Here is a 17,729-nt window from a genome sequence, read left to right on the forward strand (position 1 = left end):
TATGCTTACATTATTATTTCTCTCATGATAATGAAAAATGATCTAAATTTAAATTGTGGAATTCAAAAAATTCATAAACTAATTTAAAAGACAAGTTCCAAATTTAAAAATAACGTAGGATGAATATCCCACTGTACGATAGATAATGCAACAAAAGGCCTCTTATTTTTTCACCTTGATATTGATATCAAAGCAGATAAAAAGTTATTCATATAAAGGAACCATATAATTTTTTAGTTAATAAAAATTCAAAATCTTTTTAAATATTATTTTTTATTCCTTTCAGTTTTTTTTTTTTTTTTTTTTTTTTTTTTTTTTTTTTTATGATTTGTGACTCCAGTAAAAAAAAAAAAAAAAAAAAAAAAAAAAAAAAGTTTATTCTGCATAGGGGAAAAAACCCTTTCCCTTTTATCATTTTCATGCTTTATAGGAAAAACAGCCTATAACCTTTTTTTTTTTTTTTTCATTTCATTAATGTGTGGGAGAAAGTCCAAACAACCTCATGTACTTTCAAATTGATTAGAAGCAATATATCTCCGAGATAACAAAAGGAATAGTCTTTTCGTGATCGCACCACTATGAATCTGCATGCAGCTGAAAGGAAATGACGTTCAGGGCTACGTATCTATGAATAAATTTTCCGAACAATTTATTAGATTGGGAAATATATATTTCATTGAATATTTAGGCACACTTAAGCTCTTTTCCAACCCATTCTAAATCAAATTTCCCAATCTTGACATTTAATGGCCAGGAAGTGCCTTTTATGGAGAAAATACTCTCTTCACAGTTGGAAAAATTATTTATGAGTTTCCAATATTTTATAGAAAGAATAATACATTGTGTGCTTGACTGTTATGAGACAAACTATAGATGCAAGGAACACTAGTTACATATAAAATCGATAAGGGTTTAATGATGATTTTCAAATGTTTTGAAATGACTTTTTACATCATCTGTCAAGGTTGCAATTCACATTTTGTGACGAATATTCAGGCCGAAACTTCTTATAAAGTTCCGTCAGCTTTATAATTTCTATGAAAATAATTTTGAAGGTCATTGTGAGATTAATTTAATAATCTGTAATTGCAAAGGATTTTATGAAAAAAAAAGCATTCATCTCTCACTCAGTATAACAATATCCTAAAACCTTTTGGCAATTTTGATAAATTCAAGGGAAATTTGGAAAATAGATTCCTCTTTATTCTCAATGATAGACACTTGTAGATAAAACGTCCTCCCGCTGGTGTAGTGTGGAAGTTCGGAGAGGGGGTCCCAGCTCTGGTGTCGCCCTTATCATCTGACTGCGGTTCAAAATCATGAGGTCCGTCCCAAAATAGCCCTAGTGTTGCTTTAAAAACGGGACGTTAATATAACTAAACTAAACTAAGTCGTACATAAAGAATTTTTATTATACACAGTAGAAGACGCCGCATTAATTTTAAATATTATCGGTATTAAAATTGAGACAATGTTTCACAAGTCTTGAAATTTTTTCTACAAAAATCATTATTATATCATTATTTAATGCTCATTTTTATTTAATAACAATGTTATGACTTATGGCACCTTACAAGCCCGCTGACAGTTATCTGTCAGTGATTTAAGCCGAATGAGCGTCTCTTGTTTATTCAGTAGCGCCAACAAAGGCCAAGAGTACGACTTAGCTACTTCATGCGTCACATTCGCTTGCACAACCCCTTTTGACAGGGGGGGGGGGGGGCACATTCACGCACCTCACAGATAGAACACAGAAGAGGAACAGCCATGCCCGAGACGGAACTCGAATCCGGGACGCCGGGGAAGACACGCTACTCCTATGCTAGGACGCCGGCTTTAATAAGAATTCTAAATTATATTCTTTCAATCATACACAGCTGTTTTTTCTTTAGGGATTTCCATTTATAACACGCAAATGTTTAGCCACAATATCGAAGGATCATCTCGAGTTAGCAGTGAGTGAAATAATCTTGAATACGAGTGGTTTATCAAGGATATTTTCTTTCAACTGCTAAATTAAAACTTTTTCGTTTTCTTTCCCATATAACATATATCTTTTCTGAAGTAAAAAATTTATTTGTGAATATTGTGAGATGAGTTAGAAGAATATTTATCTACAATAAAAAAAATCTTCTAATTCTAATTTCGCCTGAATAACTCTTACGCTTGCAGTGTGATAGGCATCCTTTTAAGCTTTTAACTTCTAAACAGCATCTCATACAACATGGGAAGTAAAGTTTATCTACAATAAAGTGACTATGCTAAATTTTTTGAAAAACTTACAGCACCTCTAGAGGTGGAATAAGAAAATTACAAAAAATAATAGAAAAATAAAGGAGCCAAACGTCGCAATAGGCCAAAATGTCCAATTAAAAATTTACTCTGTACCATAATAAAAACACTCGAAAAGATCTCATGAAGTTATCTGTAAAATTGGTGGAGATATTTAAAATTAAAATTACTTGAAAAAGAGTCCGCCTAAATTTGAAAAATGTATTCTCCGGTATCATCATGCAGTTTTTCCTAGTGAAATAATGCCGAAGTGTAATTTAAGCAACGAAGAAAATAAACAAAAATAATAAAAAAAACATCTGAAGACCTCATTTGGGGGTGATCTGAGAATTTTTCAGTTTTAGAAGAACCCTTTTTCAAGTCACGATAGTTCCTAATTTTAGTAAATATGTCTGCCAATTTTACAGATTACTCCATCAAACATTTTCCTGTTTTATTTTTTTTTATTATTATTATTATGGAATAGTGTACATTTTTCTTAACTGGATATTTTTGGCTGATCTCTTAATTTTTTAGTTACATTTATAATTTTCATATTTGGTCACTAGGGGGCGCTGAACCCGTCGCAATAAAATGAGCATAGTCACTTTACTATAGGTACAAGTTACTTCCTCTACAAGACATTGTTTTGAATTCAAAGGGAAGTTCACAGTTTTGAGTCTTTAAAGATTCTTAAGAACAAGAATAAATATCTTCTATAATTCACATTTTTACTTTTTTTTACCATTAATGATAAATTTAAACCGAAGAGTTAAAAATACAAAAAAAAATTTACTGGTTAAGATAGCTTAAGATCATCACTTTTTCTTCCTTAAAAACTTTTACAGCATTTTGATTCCTTCCACAAGAAAATTCTGATACAACGTAATCGAAAGTAATTAAAAAGATTTTCTTACTTAAAAGTGGAATAAAAAATGATAAAAATATCTCGCATCAGTAACTAAATCAGAATGAAGCCGTAGATGCAAGTAACTGGAAAGACACCAGATAAATTAAGAAGCTTTGTTAAATTAAAAGCTTATTATTAGATATTTTGAAAGATTGCTGATAATTTTAAGGGATAAAAAAAGTCATTTCTTTTATTTTAAAACGAATATCTTGTTTTACGTCATCGTATAGTAACTTTTTGGAAAATAAAATGGAAAACTTAATACATTTATTTGGAAAATAAGATTTGGTAAATCTCCGGAGACTTCAACAAAATTTTTCTGGGATTAAATATGATCATTAGATTAATTGGATTTTTAATTGAAGAGCTTTACTTTCTTTGCATATCAAAAAGACTTGAAGAGATCATTAGTACGAGAAAGTCGTAATTAAAGAAGAAATAGCTTTTTGTTAGAACATTGAAATAATTAAAATTCACGCTGTGTAGCAATCGAAGAGTAAAAGCCTTTTTGCATTTACTCATGCAAGCAAAAAGCAGTTGTTTCTTGGAATGTATACAAATTCACTTTTTTCACTTGTATTTGCGGATTAAAGTTTGACGTAACTTCTTTGCCAAGTAAGGACGATGACATAAATTTTTATTTCTTTATTACGCTTGAGAATTATTCAAATATTTATCTTCCCTTACAAGTGTCAAATATTTTCATAGAAAAGTTCTTAAATTGTATTATTCAATTTATTTTCTATAACTGAGCTTACTCAATTTTGAATTATTGGTTAAATAAATAATCAGCTGTAAAATTGCACGATGGCTCTTGTGGACCACATAATTTTAAACCTTGGTAAAATAACAAAGACGATACCTAAGCCGTTATTTTCTCAGAAAAATGTTCTCACTATATTAATGAGAGGAAATTTTTCCAAATAAAATTTAAGGTAGATCCGACAGTGGACAGTTATGAATTAGTGGACATTTTATGAAATAGGTCACCACAACCAACCATGATGAAAATACCGCGGTCCAGCATACTTCTGAAATATATTGGTGAATTTAATTGATAACAAAATTTACTAAAAACTGATCAACTGAATGACTACTTCTCAGCTTCAAAAGTTGGGAATATACAATGAAATTAGCATGAAGATGTATCAGCTAAGTCTTCGAAGGCCGCAGTGGTCTTCTGGTCAGGTAGGCGTCAGGTTCAAACCACAAAAGATGCATGTGATCCTGGAGCTCTTGAAATCTGACATCAAGGGTCAAATGTTCACTCATTTCTATGGTGCATAAGGGCTGAAGTTCAGTTCAGTTATATTAACGTCCCGTTTTAAAACAAAACTGGTGCTATTTTGGGACGGACATCGTGATTTTGAACCGCGGTCAAATGACAAGGACAACATCTGAGCTGGCCCTCCCCCTCTCCTAACTTCCACACCACACCAGCTGGAGGACGTTTGGCCCTGACGGATTTAACGTGCACCGGACCCGCTTGCAGGATGGTTCTTCTGTGGAATCGGGTCTCGAAGCTGAAAACCTCTGGTTCTGGAGCCGGGACCTTCCCACCAGGCCACCGCGGCCGACATAAAAACTGAGAGAATGCCCTGACTCAGGTATCGTTCTTACCATCTGATCACAATTCAAAATTAAGGGGTTCGTATCAAGGTAATCCTCTTGTTGCTTCAAATGCCCAGCCCTGGAGTGTAAGAGCTTTATCGAAACTAACTAAATTTTCAAAGATCTTTTAATGTTATAAAATTATCATCACCGAAAGATCTTCATTTCATCTTTTATAATCAAGAAATATATCTTGCTGAAAGCAATAAGAATATTTTACTAATCCTAAAGATGCTTTAGATTGTCTAAAAAGATGCGATAAGTTAATAGTTAAATCTCAGACTCGGGATCGGAGATCATAAGGTTGCGAACTAATTCCACCTATGCTTATAGGTCAGACACGCTTGAAATTTGTCTCGAAGGTTTAATGTCCTAACGCTGGTATAGTGCAAAAGTCCAGAAAAGAAAATGCCAGCTCCCATGTCTCGTTCTCGATACCTTTTCACTGTTCGGGATTACTAGTTTCTCTCCTATGGTTTCAAAAATATCATTATTCTAATAACGATTGAATAGATTACTCTAAATATTACTTTGTTTCATACAGTTTCAGTCAATGGTTAACCACTGAATTCGTCGTTTGATTTAAATAAAGCACAGCATATTTTTTGTATCAAATATGACTTGTTTAAATTATTATTCTTTTAGCTTGGTTAATTTGGCAACCATTCATGAATTAGTCAGTTATTTGTTGTTGTTGTTTGGGGTGTGATGAAAGTTTATCAACGTCTTGGTTGTCATATAAGTCAAAATAACAATATAAATTCACTTATGCTAGTTATCCACAAAATCATTAGCAATTTTTTGCTAATTCAAGAATTAAATATTAAAGGTAAGTTTCTTCATAAGCAGGAAGCTTGAAAATTGTAATCAATTCACTCGATGGTATTAATTATTGATTTTGCTAGATTTCTGTTTGATCACTTCATCTTTTTCATTGTATGATGGAAGCCATAATAGATGAAATTATTTTTTAAAAAATCATTTCAATTTTTTTTTCCTTGAGTATATTTCAAGAAACAATAAAAGGAGTAATATAGAGCTATGATGAGTATTTGCCTTATGTAATACAAAATAAATGCCCCATTTCTTTGATATATAACCATAAAAAATACATTGCAAATTTGTTTAAATATCTTAAGCATGATTCAATGGATAGCTTGAGATGGGGAATATTAAAGTGAGTTTCGGTTTTAAGTATTTTGATCAATTAACCTCTTAACTGGTTTTTACAAAAGAATAACAATTCCTTCGACAGCTGAGCAAACTAATTTTAAATCAACACTTTTTTTTTTCAGAGTAAACAAAGGAATTGTGAGTAAAAATGGAAACCATAGCTTTAGAAAGATGGCTTATTAATAATTGCGTACATATTACTGAATTATGATCTAATATTTAAAATTATTTAAAGGTGTTCAAATGAGTTTCAAGTCAGGTTAGTACATTTAGATTAAAAGACTTCGGTATTCTTCATAAAACTTAAATTGCATCAAAATACAGGTGGTTATCAAAATAATGGAAACACCTTAGATTTATAAAGAATTCTTTATTAGTATGGTGTAGGATCGCCTTTGGCATGTAATACAGCTCGGATTCGCCTAGGAATCGATTCATACAAATGTTGAATCGTGTTTAGAGGAATATTGTACCATTCTCCAGGGAGATATTGTTCTGGGAGAGATGCCGGTGGAGGATATCAATTCCGTATTGAACGCTCTAAAATAGATCCTAACGGTTCACTTATATTGAGGTCGGGTGACTATGCGGGCCAAGGCAGATGTTTAATTTCAACTTCGTGTTCATCTAACCATGATTGGACAAGTCTAGCTGCGTGGATAGGTGCATTATCATCCTGGAAAATTCCATCTCTTTCAGGAAACAAAGTTTTCTCCATAGGATGGACCCGATTAGCTAAAGTTTCTCTATACTTCTCTCCAGAAATCCTTCCTTTCAGGGTTACGATTAGTCCAGCAGAAAACCGCGACAGGGCTACCCATATCATGCAGATCCCCCTCCATGCTTGACAGTAGGAAGGAGACAATCACGATCATGCGCTTGTGCAGGTGTCCTCCGAACATGAACCATCCTGTTATAGAGGAAAATGTGAAACATGATTCATCAGACCATATTACTTTCTTCCACTTATCAATTGACCAGGTTTTGTGAGTGTGACTCCACTGTAGACCACGTTTACCATTAACATTTGTGACAAGTGGCTTGGGAATTGCTGCTCTACCATAATTGTTCTATTTATGAAGGTGCCATCTACCGTAATCACTGACACTGGAGAATGCAAATGGATATTGAGCTCTTCGGTCACTTTAGCTGCAGTTGTTTGCTTTTTATTCATTTCAATCCGCTTCAATACTGGTTGGTCTCTTTCACTGACCTTCGCTTTCCGCCCACTATTTTGCTTTGCCGAGCTTGTCTTGTCGCGCTGTGTGTATTCTGTCATGACTTTAGACACCATACCTGTAGAAATACCTAAAAGTTGCTTTGTTTCGGTCACACTTGCTCCAGTTAGACGGGCTTCTACAATTTGGCCTCTTTGAAAATCTGAGAACTCCAATATTTACGCTTTTGAAAAAAATACAAGAATTACAGAACTTCAATAAAGCTAACGCATACTAACAGAAAATATACATTGCTATTTATAAAAAAACTGGTGGTTATTATTATAATTTAATGCTTACGAAGCGCATTCAAAAATATCACTTTTATTCACAGGAGTTTCCATTATTTTGATAACCACCTGTATAACACAAAAAAATTGAATTATTATTTTATCGGTTTATTGATAGAATTCTTTTCGAAAGTCATACCCATATGCCAAATCTCATAACTTTTCAGATAGTTTATTTCTAAGAAGCCTTCATTTAGAATGCAATCCATATCGAATCAAAAGCACAGCTTTTATGTAACCCTGATGAGAAAATGTATAAAGTATCATTATTTAGATGAATATTTCGCTGAATCATTGAAGTTTCGTTAATCAGGACTATTTTTTTTCTTTCATCTGAGAGGACGATGAGACTCAGTAGAAAATTATCCTTCCACCTGCGTTTTTCTCATGCTCTGAATTGAATGCTGATTATCTGACGTGTCTTCGTCTGTTCCTTATCTAAGCATGAAGAGGGTTGTCACGCGGGTTTGACATTTGAAACTAAACACGATTGGACAAGATTCAAATCAATTAAGAACGAAATCCAAATATATGTTCTAATTTATTATATTGGGTAAAGAATCTACGTTATTTACAGTTCGCCGTATTTCACCATCTTTTATTCAAAATAAAGTTTCCACTTACAAACTTGCTATCACATTTTTTTAAAGAAAATAGTCATTATTCTCTATTTTGACAGCAGTGACATATGGAAAAATTGACATATGGAATTATCGAATTCAATAACATCTTACTACCTTTAATTTACAAAAACAGAAAAAAAATGGGAAATTTTGTAAGGTGATAATTTTTAGATAGCCTTGATTTTAGACGTTGTTTCCCTTCTGGTTTAAATCGGAAGTAAAAGCCTTGTCGGTGTCAAGGTTGATCTAAATTTTTTAAAAATAAGATTGCTATATTATATTAATTGTGGTCAATTTTCGTCAATATTCTCAGACAAAATAGATTTCACCACAAAATGAGACAGATTTAGCATCTGCCACAAATGTATCATAAAAAAATCAAAACAGAGATCGTAAACACTCGAGAACTAGATTTTCAATACCTAACAGCATATGAAGACGTAAAATAATTTCATTAAATCTTTGGAACATCTTGTAAATTTACGATGCTGTAGTGTAGTAATCGTCATCAGAAAATCATAACGAACCAACTTCACAACAAAGTGATTTTATTGGTCATTATGTTGGAACATTGTGACGTAATGTTGGAACATGTGAGATAGGATCCAATAGTTTGATTCCAAATATATCTAGAAGGAAAACCAGCAGTCTATAAAAGAAATTATATTCTTCTCAAACATTTAAACTCATTCTCAAAAGATGCATCAACAACATGAGCATGCCTATTTTTGACATAAATATTTTTTGACATAATATTTTTGACATAAAAATTCAATAAATGAGAATCAACCTGCAGATGTAAAATTTGAGTAATACCATCTAAATACAGGAATAACAGTATATCGGGCTGTTATTCTTGTATTTATAGAAGAAAAAATAAGAAAAGTTCAACGATAAAGTTTATTAAATGTTGGTAATACGAAGCTTAAGAATCGCTAATCAGAATAGTCGTAATGCACTAACTATTATTGAAATTGTACCTAATGATAGAATGCGTAACATTTGACCAAATTGTTTAATTCCGAATGTAATTTAACTTTTAATAGAACACCAGCAGTTTATAAAAGAATCAACATAAAAAACACTACTCTATACAACAATATATATAAAAATATATATTTAAATATAAACAAGTCTAGAACAACATTCTTGACTGCAGAATTCCTTAATATTACAGCTTGTGTGACAATCTCTGAATACGGCAATGTCAATATTAAACGTAATTCCGAATCAAACAGGAATGTGTCAACATCAATATGTGCATCGTTTAACAATTTCTCGTAATAACCATAATTATGTATAATAATTTCCATTACCGTGCTAATTCGTGATTTATATTCATTTCAGTTCAAATGGAAGGGAACATGCCCTTGTTGCGGAAGATCACGAATCTATGATGCTATGGATACTTGCATTGCAGGTCAGTATTTGTGCATCAGTTAAACATTGTATAATCCCCATTTCAACTATTTCTAAGCTAGTTATAAATGCTCTTTACTTGTTAGAAAATTATACAACTCATCACTAAACATTTTCCAGTATTTTAATGTAAATGTCGAAGTAAGAGAAATCTGCCATCTCAGAAATAATTTCTGAGATAGTTTATAAACTGCCGCATTTAATTGCATTTGATTGGTCAATAGCACACATTCTGATGTACGTCTTTCTTTTTCAGAAAATACTGAAAAACATATTGGGATAAAAATTCCAAAGAATATATTTGCTTTTAAACAACACTCAAACAAATAAATATCTTTTTTTTTCTACATAAGAGTAAGATGACATAAACTGTTAGGACTGAAGTTAATTGATTTTGCTATGGACGTTCGCTTCGTCTTATGAACTTCACTCGCTTCCTTGCTTTAAGCTTTTAGTTTAAGCTTTCAACTTTCAAAGCAGATTAAGAGGGTGGTGGTGGGAGGGAGTCCCCTATAGATTTAGTTATCAAGGATTCTGTTGCCCGGACGACACATCTGACGTCACAGTGGAAAGACTGAATTTCCATTTCAAATAATTTAGGAATATTTTACTTTCAAAAGTGCATACGCTCCGGCCCAAAAAGCCCATTTATCGTTCGAATTTGAATATCATTTTTTGAAGATTATTTCTGAAGGAAAGTGATTAAAAAAATGACATATTTCATAATTATATTAGAAACTTAATTTAAATTTATTTTATTTTTATTGGGAAAGCTGATATAATTTAAATTCATTGTTGATGTTTTGAATTCAGTTAAGAATTTTTTATATTTTCGTAAAAATGAATAAAGTTACATTTTGCACCAAAAATAAGAGCTCATCATTTGTTCCTATAATTTCTGTCAAAATTTGCGGGCTCTTATTTAACTTTCTAGTCTCGGGAAATCAAGCGACACAAATCAAACTATGTCTTTAAACTACGCATATAATGTAGTAAATGGCAATTTAATTTGTTGCAAAAGTATTTATAATTATTACCAACCATTTCATATTGGTTATTAAAAATAGCCAGGTTTATGTTGAACCATCCGCAAATAGAGGGTTGAACAATTAAAACCAGATGAAAGCTCAATACCAACCGGATGAATAAAAACCCTCCAGACAATAAAATAACACAAAGCATATTTTGACCAAAATTCGAATGTTATGCATTTTAATTGGATGTTACATTTCTTTAAAAAATTAAACTTTAATTAGATATATCAAAAATCGAAAAAGGTAAATAAATCGGGCAGAATAGGTAATATTCTGTTCAAATATGTCAAAATTCTTCAAAATAATTATTTCCAGAAAATATTCTTTGGTGTTTTTCATTCTGTAACCTGATTTACTCCCACTCATAAAGTTAATTCCACTCATAAAACTGTGCATCATTTGAAAATCATAATAATTTCAAAATTAAATGGTTTGTAATAAATCGGAAATTATCATGGTAAAGTAAACTCAATCATTCAGATTTCCGCATTATTTAAGATTTGCATCCGCACATTAACGATGAAGATTTTCATTAGTATTGGAGGACTAAATGTATATGATTTACTACAATTTAAAACCCAAAATAAATTTCAATTTATTCAGATAAAAAATTAAAAAATCACTCTTACAGAGAAATTGCATTTTTATTTTCATTATAAATTAAAATCTCTTTATATTAATTCCATTTTCGAATTTCGATGGCACAAATAATCATCATAAAATTAGCTTCCTTAAAATTACAAAATGTATGCCAAAGTGATTATTTTAACACTATTATCATAAGAAGAGGAGGGATATTGTTTACCCCTACGTGTTTTATTAGCACAACTGACAAACTATTATACATAACAAGTTGGATAACTGGAATATTATACATAGATATCACACATATTTAATTAAATGTTTGCTAATATTTTATACTCTTATTAAGTACTGTCATCAGCTATATTTAAATAATTGAGATGCATTTATTATTTTTAATTATTTAGGCACGCCAAGACAAGATGATTCCAGAACCTTCAACAGAGGCAAGTACTTCAACTAAACGAAAACAACAGCAGCCATCAGCGAACAATACACAACCCAATATGCATAAGGTACGATTATTTTTCAAATGAATTGGTCTTTATAGCTAATGAAAACGCGAGTTGAAAGTTAGGAGTATGCTAAGTAAAATACCCTTATTCTCAATTAAGACGTCTTTTTTACAATCATAATGGATTGAAAAGTATTTTATATATTTGAACAGACAATTTTTTTTAGTTTTAGGCATTATATATAATGAAACTCCACACTTAAGGCGAAAATACAAAATTTCTTGGTTAGCTAATTATTTTAACGTCCCATTTGAAAACTACGCTAGGACTATTTTAGGAGGAACCTCATAATTTTGGACCATTGGCAGATGATATGGGCAGCATCTGAGCAGGCACCCCATCTCCAGACTTCCACATCACAGCAACAGAATGACATTTGGCCCACAACATCAGATTTAAGTGCACTAGGCCTGCATATACGATGTATCTTTGGTGGAATCATGGTTTTGAACCTGAAGATTTCAGGGCTTGAGACCAAGTCCTTACCACTACCCCGCTATATATTGAATTTTCATAAAATTTCTCGGAGTTCTTTCAGTGGTGAATTTTAATTTTTTAAAATGTTTTACTGACTTTATGTTAATTTAATATAATTTTATGTCTACATTAGTCATTCGCAATTAATAGCATTATTAATCAAAATTGTGTTAATATTCCTTCAGTATCAATGATTTCAATTTGCAGTTTAATTATTAATTTTTGCTTAAATTGCCTATTAAATTACTTTTTTCTATTTCAAGTTAATGAATAAAATATATGCAAAATGGCAAGGGAAAAAAATTATGCCTAAAGTAAAATAGCGCGCAAACGGATAGAAGCTTGGGGACTTCCCAGCAAATTTTCATAGATTATAATCTTTATAATCCAAAATTGTAAAGAGAAAACATGATACATACCGGTATATTTATATAATAATGATTTATCCCTTTCGTACCATAACAATTAGAAAACGAACGATGTTATTTTTTTTTCTAAATCTTTTTAAATCAAACCCTTGACTTGCGAATTTACTTAACTTCCTAATTAGATGACCCATCCTATTTGATTATATTTAATTCTAATAATAATATAAAAACACTTGGATACTGAAGCGTTTTTAAAAGATTTTTGGAGCTTTAAACTATTTAATACTTTTATTTAAGTATAGATTTAAAATAAAAAAAATCAGTAATTCGACGTGTAATTCAGACTCATCATATGCTAAAGGGTTAAGCTACATAAAAACGTATCACGTACCACGATGTTCTATCGGTGAGATTTCGTCCTCAACTGAGGGATTCCAGATTCGAAACCCAATTCCATCGAATTTCTGCCAATTCCACCGTGGGGCAACATAAAGAAGACATCGTGATCGAATGTTCTACTTGTGGTGTGGAAATTTGGAGGTGAACTGCCGGTTCATGAACCGTCCTCGTCATATACTTTTGATTAAAAATCACAAGAGGCATTCTATAGGCGGCGTTGATAAAACTAAATAAAGCCATCTTTATATTACAGCTGTTGAGATGACAGATGTATCTGCACTGCGTTAAACAGAAAAACATTTAGTTACTTGTTTAGATAGTATGAGTTGTTAAATTTGTCAAGCAACTGCTGTGATATCACATCAATTGATTGTATAATACAAACTGCTCTAATCGTACGTTTTTTGAGTTCGGACAGTAACCCAGCCAAGTGGATTCTGCGCTGTTCTTTTTTGCGACTGTATAGCCTTCTGTTATTTTCGACATTTATCTCCTCAAACCACAAAGATGATGACCTAATAATATAACTAATAGAATCTCGAATTGACGGTTCAAAGGAAGCTTCTAGCGATTATTTTTCCTGCCAACGACGCAAAATGTATTCATAGGCGTCCGGAATCTTTAGAAGCAATTTCATGAAATTAGACTAATGTCGCTTTAAATACAGAGTAATTGCAAAATAATCATGGGGTTTTTAAAATACTGATGACATTGTCCAATGCTAGATGGTAGAAGAAATAGATGCTTAATTTTTATTTCCATAATTTCGTTTTTCCTTGTTGAGTCAGAGGAAATGCATTCCTGTGTTAAGAAATAAAAAGAAATACGGTATTTACAACTAAGAAATCTTTATTGGCCGATGTGTTAATTTAGTCAGGGATTAATTAATTAATCAGTGTTAATTTAGTCAGGATTCAGGGGATTCTGAAAGTCTCCAAATCCTGTAATTTCCAATTTCGCCTCTTCAGATCATATTATAATATGTGTTTACCATTGACAGTTACCTGAAAAACTTTTACTAGTATAGACAACGATATGCTCTTTCCTCTCTGGAGAGAATCTAACCAATGTATATATGTATGTAGGTTACTCAACGAAAGAAAAACATATAGAACTTTTGTAACTTTTCGAAAGAAATTTAATGTTTCTGTTGCTCATGAGATATTGTTAATTTCATTGCTGAATATATCAAGATATATATCGAGTTAAAATGCAATTATTATTTTGTAATTACCCTGTATAATATTCTCTTAAGATAAATATCGACCACAGGTATTCAAAACTAAATTCTCTTGAAAATACCAGTTACTTTCAAATGTAATAGTACCATTTTCAGGTCTATTTAGGTTTAGGTAATGATGCATCACATAGAATTCTTTGCGCTATCAATCTGAGCTGTCACTACCATTTGAGTGGTTACCATTTTTGAGGAATTTCACGAAAGTACATAGTCCACATTTTGGTCATTTTTTTAAAGAAAGCAGGAAAGCTCGCACTAAGTAACCGTTGATAAAAAAAACCAAATTCGTATTTTAAATTTTGAAATTATGCTTGTAAAGATAGTGGAGAAAAAAGAACCTGCAATATCTCTACTGTTGATTTCACTTTAACCTAGACTTATATGGCCAATTTAATTACAAGCAGAACTAATATACCATATCAGAACATCCCATTTAGTTTTAAAAAATTAATACTACACACATAGTCATCCGAAAATATTTTTCTTGTAATCACTTTTTCATAATTCTCTTAATTTGTATATCAAGAAATGCTGGTTTCTAATAACTCTCCTTCTTTCCTGTTGCTGTAAAATTTAACACTTATTTTAAAACACTTGTAAATAAATATGCTAGATGAAAATTAATGCTAATGTGAAAAAAATAACAAAATAGTGAGTTTTATAATATACTCGACAATTTTATTAATAAACTAGCAAAAGCGTGAAAAAATATCGAAAGAAAATTTTAAAATCTCCGTTTCAATCTATTACAAAAAAAATTCGTGCTTGCAGGTGACATCTTAATAAAGATTTTTTCAAGAGATTACTCTGGTTCTTTTCTTTAAAAATAAATCTTTTCAAAATTTCAATAATGAATGTAAAAAAAAATAATCGTACTGAAACTCTAAGATTATAATTCAAAATCAAAGTATCTATGGCGTTGATGCTGTTATTAAATTTCTTTTGAAAGCCGTTTTCTTTTTTCATATGTCTATCCGTTTTTTTTATTTTAATTGTATAAAAAGCTTTCAACGTCAAATGTTCCGACGAAATAATTTTGATATTTTATTTAGTGAGGTGATCAAACTTTGTGCGAAAGTATTGGTTTTGTTTTCGGAAATATTTTTGAATTATCGTTCTTTTCAGAACCTATAGAACTTTAAAAAAAGAGGGAGGGGAGAGCTTTCATTTTATCAGATAATAGGATCCAGGTTCAAAAAATGATACTCAAAAAAGTCTTTTTTAAGCAGTTCTTTTTTTCCAGTAGCCAGCTTTCATCTGAAGAAAACTGAAAGTTCAATCCTCCGCTAAGTAGCCGTTTATAAACTCTTTGGAGGAAATTGAGAAAACCGATCTCCTCTCATCGATCGACAAATAACTCAACTGATACTCAAGGAAAAAAAAAGGAAAAAAGTTTAAATTTTCTTGAGATGCTAAAGGTTAGAAGGCAGCCTATGAGGTGTTTTTTTTTTTTTTTTCTCCTTTTCTCCAAAGCTACTTTCATGAAAACGAGAGATCAAACTATCTGTAAAATTAACTGAATTTAATATACTCGAATTAATTTTGCTTTAGGTTTCTACCTTTGGTTTTTTTTTAATACTCAGCTTAGGTTTACGAGTTTTAGAACATACAAAAGACAAACCTATAGAACTCTCGATTTTATTTCGATAATTGTGATCTGGTAGCAAAATATCGTCTTAAACGTGCGAAAATCCTCTATATAAGATGCCTGTTGCCCATTATATCTGCCGTCAGAGTGTCTCGTGTTGATGGGGCATGAAAATTATGAAAATAGAGTGTTAGTGAAATATCACCTTCATGATCAGAATGTGTATACGAATCAGGTTCGTCCTAAAATGGGTTCAAAAAAGAGAAGCTAATTTAAACTGCTTTTTAGTTTTCTATCAAAAATCAATAAAAAAAATTAATGTTGGAAACAGGTAAATTTTAGATTCGTTTGAAAGTATCAAATTATACAATGAACTATTTAATTCATGTCCTGTTGATTTTAGTTTAGTTATATTAACGTACCGTTTGGAAGCAGCTGAGGAGATAGTTTTAGACGAAACTTATTATCTTGAGCCGAGGATAGATAACAATGATGACACATGTAACAATGATGACACATGTACCAATGATGACACATCTACCCTCTTCTTCAAGCTTTCACGCAGTTCATATGAAGAGTATTTTACTCTTCATTGATTTAGATTCATTTGCGCCCTACACATGGAGGATTTTTAATTGAATCGAGTTTCAAATCTGGAATTTTTTTGTCCTAAAACCGAGACTTTGTCACAAGGACAACACAACCTCTTACATATTATTTGTTAACAATGCACTGTCGATTTATAATTTGTACAGTTTTTGCATATGAATAGTACACTTTTATCTTATTGAGTAATATTTGTAGTTTTCAATGAGATTCGTTGTCCTGAACATATTTTTGTTAATTTTATATTGTCAATTAATGTTTAATTTTAAATTTTACATTATAAATTAAATCTGACTTAAAGAATAAATAATTCATCTACTAGCAATTCGAATTGAAAATAGTTGGAAATATATAGTTTTTTAGCACTTTCATCGCGAGAAACGAGATAACTCGTCTTCCAGGAATATTCGCTATGCGAGAGTGATGAGATACGTCCTCTAGTCTAGGTTTTTCTGTATTATTGCACACTTAAATATAAATCATTAAAGCATTAATTTTTCTTAATTTTTAGCATTTAAATTTTTTTACTAAACTGATTCAACACCTTGCGGTAATGAATTAAATGGATCGCGATAAAAAAATGAAATAAAAAAATTCAATTAAATTAAAAATATTAAAACCTGTGACATTCGAGGAACCTCTTATCAAAAATGGTCATTTTTGTTTCTTTATCAACAATTATGTTTAAAGACCACAGTCTATAATACCAAAGGAAAGTGTGAGAATTTTTTTTTAAGAAGGGGAGTTATGGCAAAAAATTGACTTTAGTTTTTATATAATATAATGGATATATCAAGTTTTGAAAAAAACTTTAAAGAAGAAAAATTATTTTCAATATTCCATTAAAAATGAAAGTATAAAAACTGTCCTTTAAACCTAAACGTTGTAATCCAAAACACAATCATCATGTAGACAGTTACATTCTTCAGAATATATCTTTATTGAGAATATCACCAACTTAAAAATTCTGGAACCATCTCAGTTCCGGAAACGTTGCCTAGTTTTCTCGTAACTGTCTGTAAGCAAATACCTCACGTTCTCGGCCTTTTCTTAGGTTATCCTGCTTCCCAGAGGAAGCACACAGACTGAGAGAGAGAGAATGTTAAATTGCTTTCGATTTTTTACTAAACTTCTAAACTCCTGATCAGAATCGAATCTGTAGTCAGAACTACATCTGATTTTGGTACAGATTTCACCCTTCCGACTCCGGTTCCGCTTTATAAAATATTTCACACTCGAGCATATAACGCAAACTTTGTTGCGTACATCTGAAAACCTCTTTTAAAGAATATTTCGAATATTTTTTTTATTTTTTAATATTCTAGTCAACTAAAAGCACCGAAGTCTTTGCAAACCTTGCTATAGTCATCAATTTTATGAAGACAGCAATCTTGAATGATTTTTCA

The 17,729-nt window shown here is 31.3% G+C and overlaps 1 protein-coding gene across 5 annotated transcripts in view; it reads left to right on the forward strand.

Annotated features, from left to right (window-relative positions):
* The window catches only part of LOC129960059 (uncharacterized), a 353,127-nt gene that overhangs the window by 180,519 nt on the left and 154,879 nt on the right, over nucleotides 1-17,729 (forward strand). For 4 of the 5 annotated variants that reach the window (XM_056073116.1, XM_056073113.1, XM_056073114.1 and 1 more), the window contains 2 exons: nucleotides 9,443-9,515; nucleotides 11,538-11,645. In XM_056073116.1, coding sequence (XP_055929091.1) covers nucleotides 9,443-9,515; nucleotides 11,538-11,645 — 181 coding nt within the window. Of the gene's footprint in view, nucleotides 1-5,502; nucleotides 5,622-9,442; nucleotides 9,516-11,537; nucleotides 11,646-17,729 lie in introns of those variants that run through there. The other variant, XM_056073117.1, reaches the window with a different exon arrangement.

This window comes from Argiope bruennichi, chromosome X2 (assembly GCF_947563725.1).
Source record: "Argiope bruennichi chromosome X2, qqArgBrue1.1, whole genome shotgun sequence".
NCBI lineage: Eukaryota > Metazoa > Arthropoda > Arachnida > Araneae > Araneidae > Argiope > Argiope bruennichi.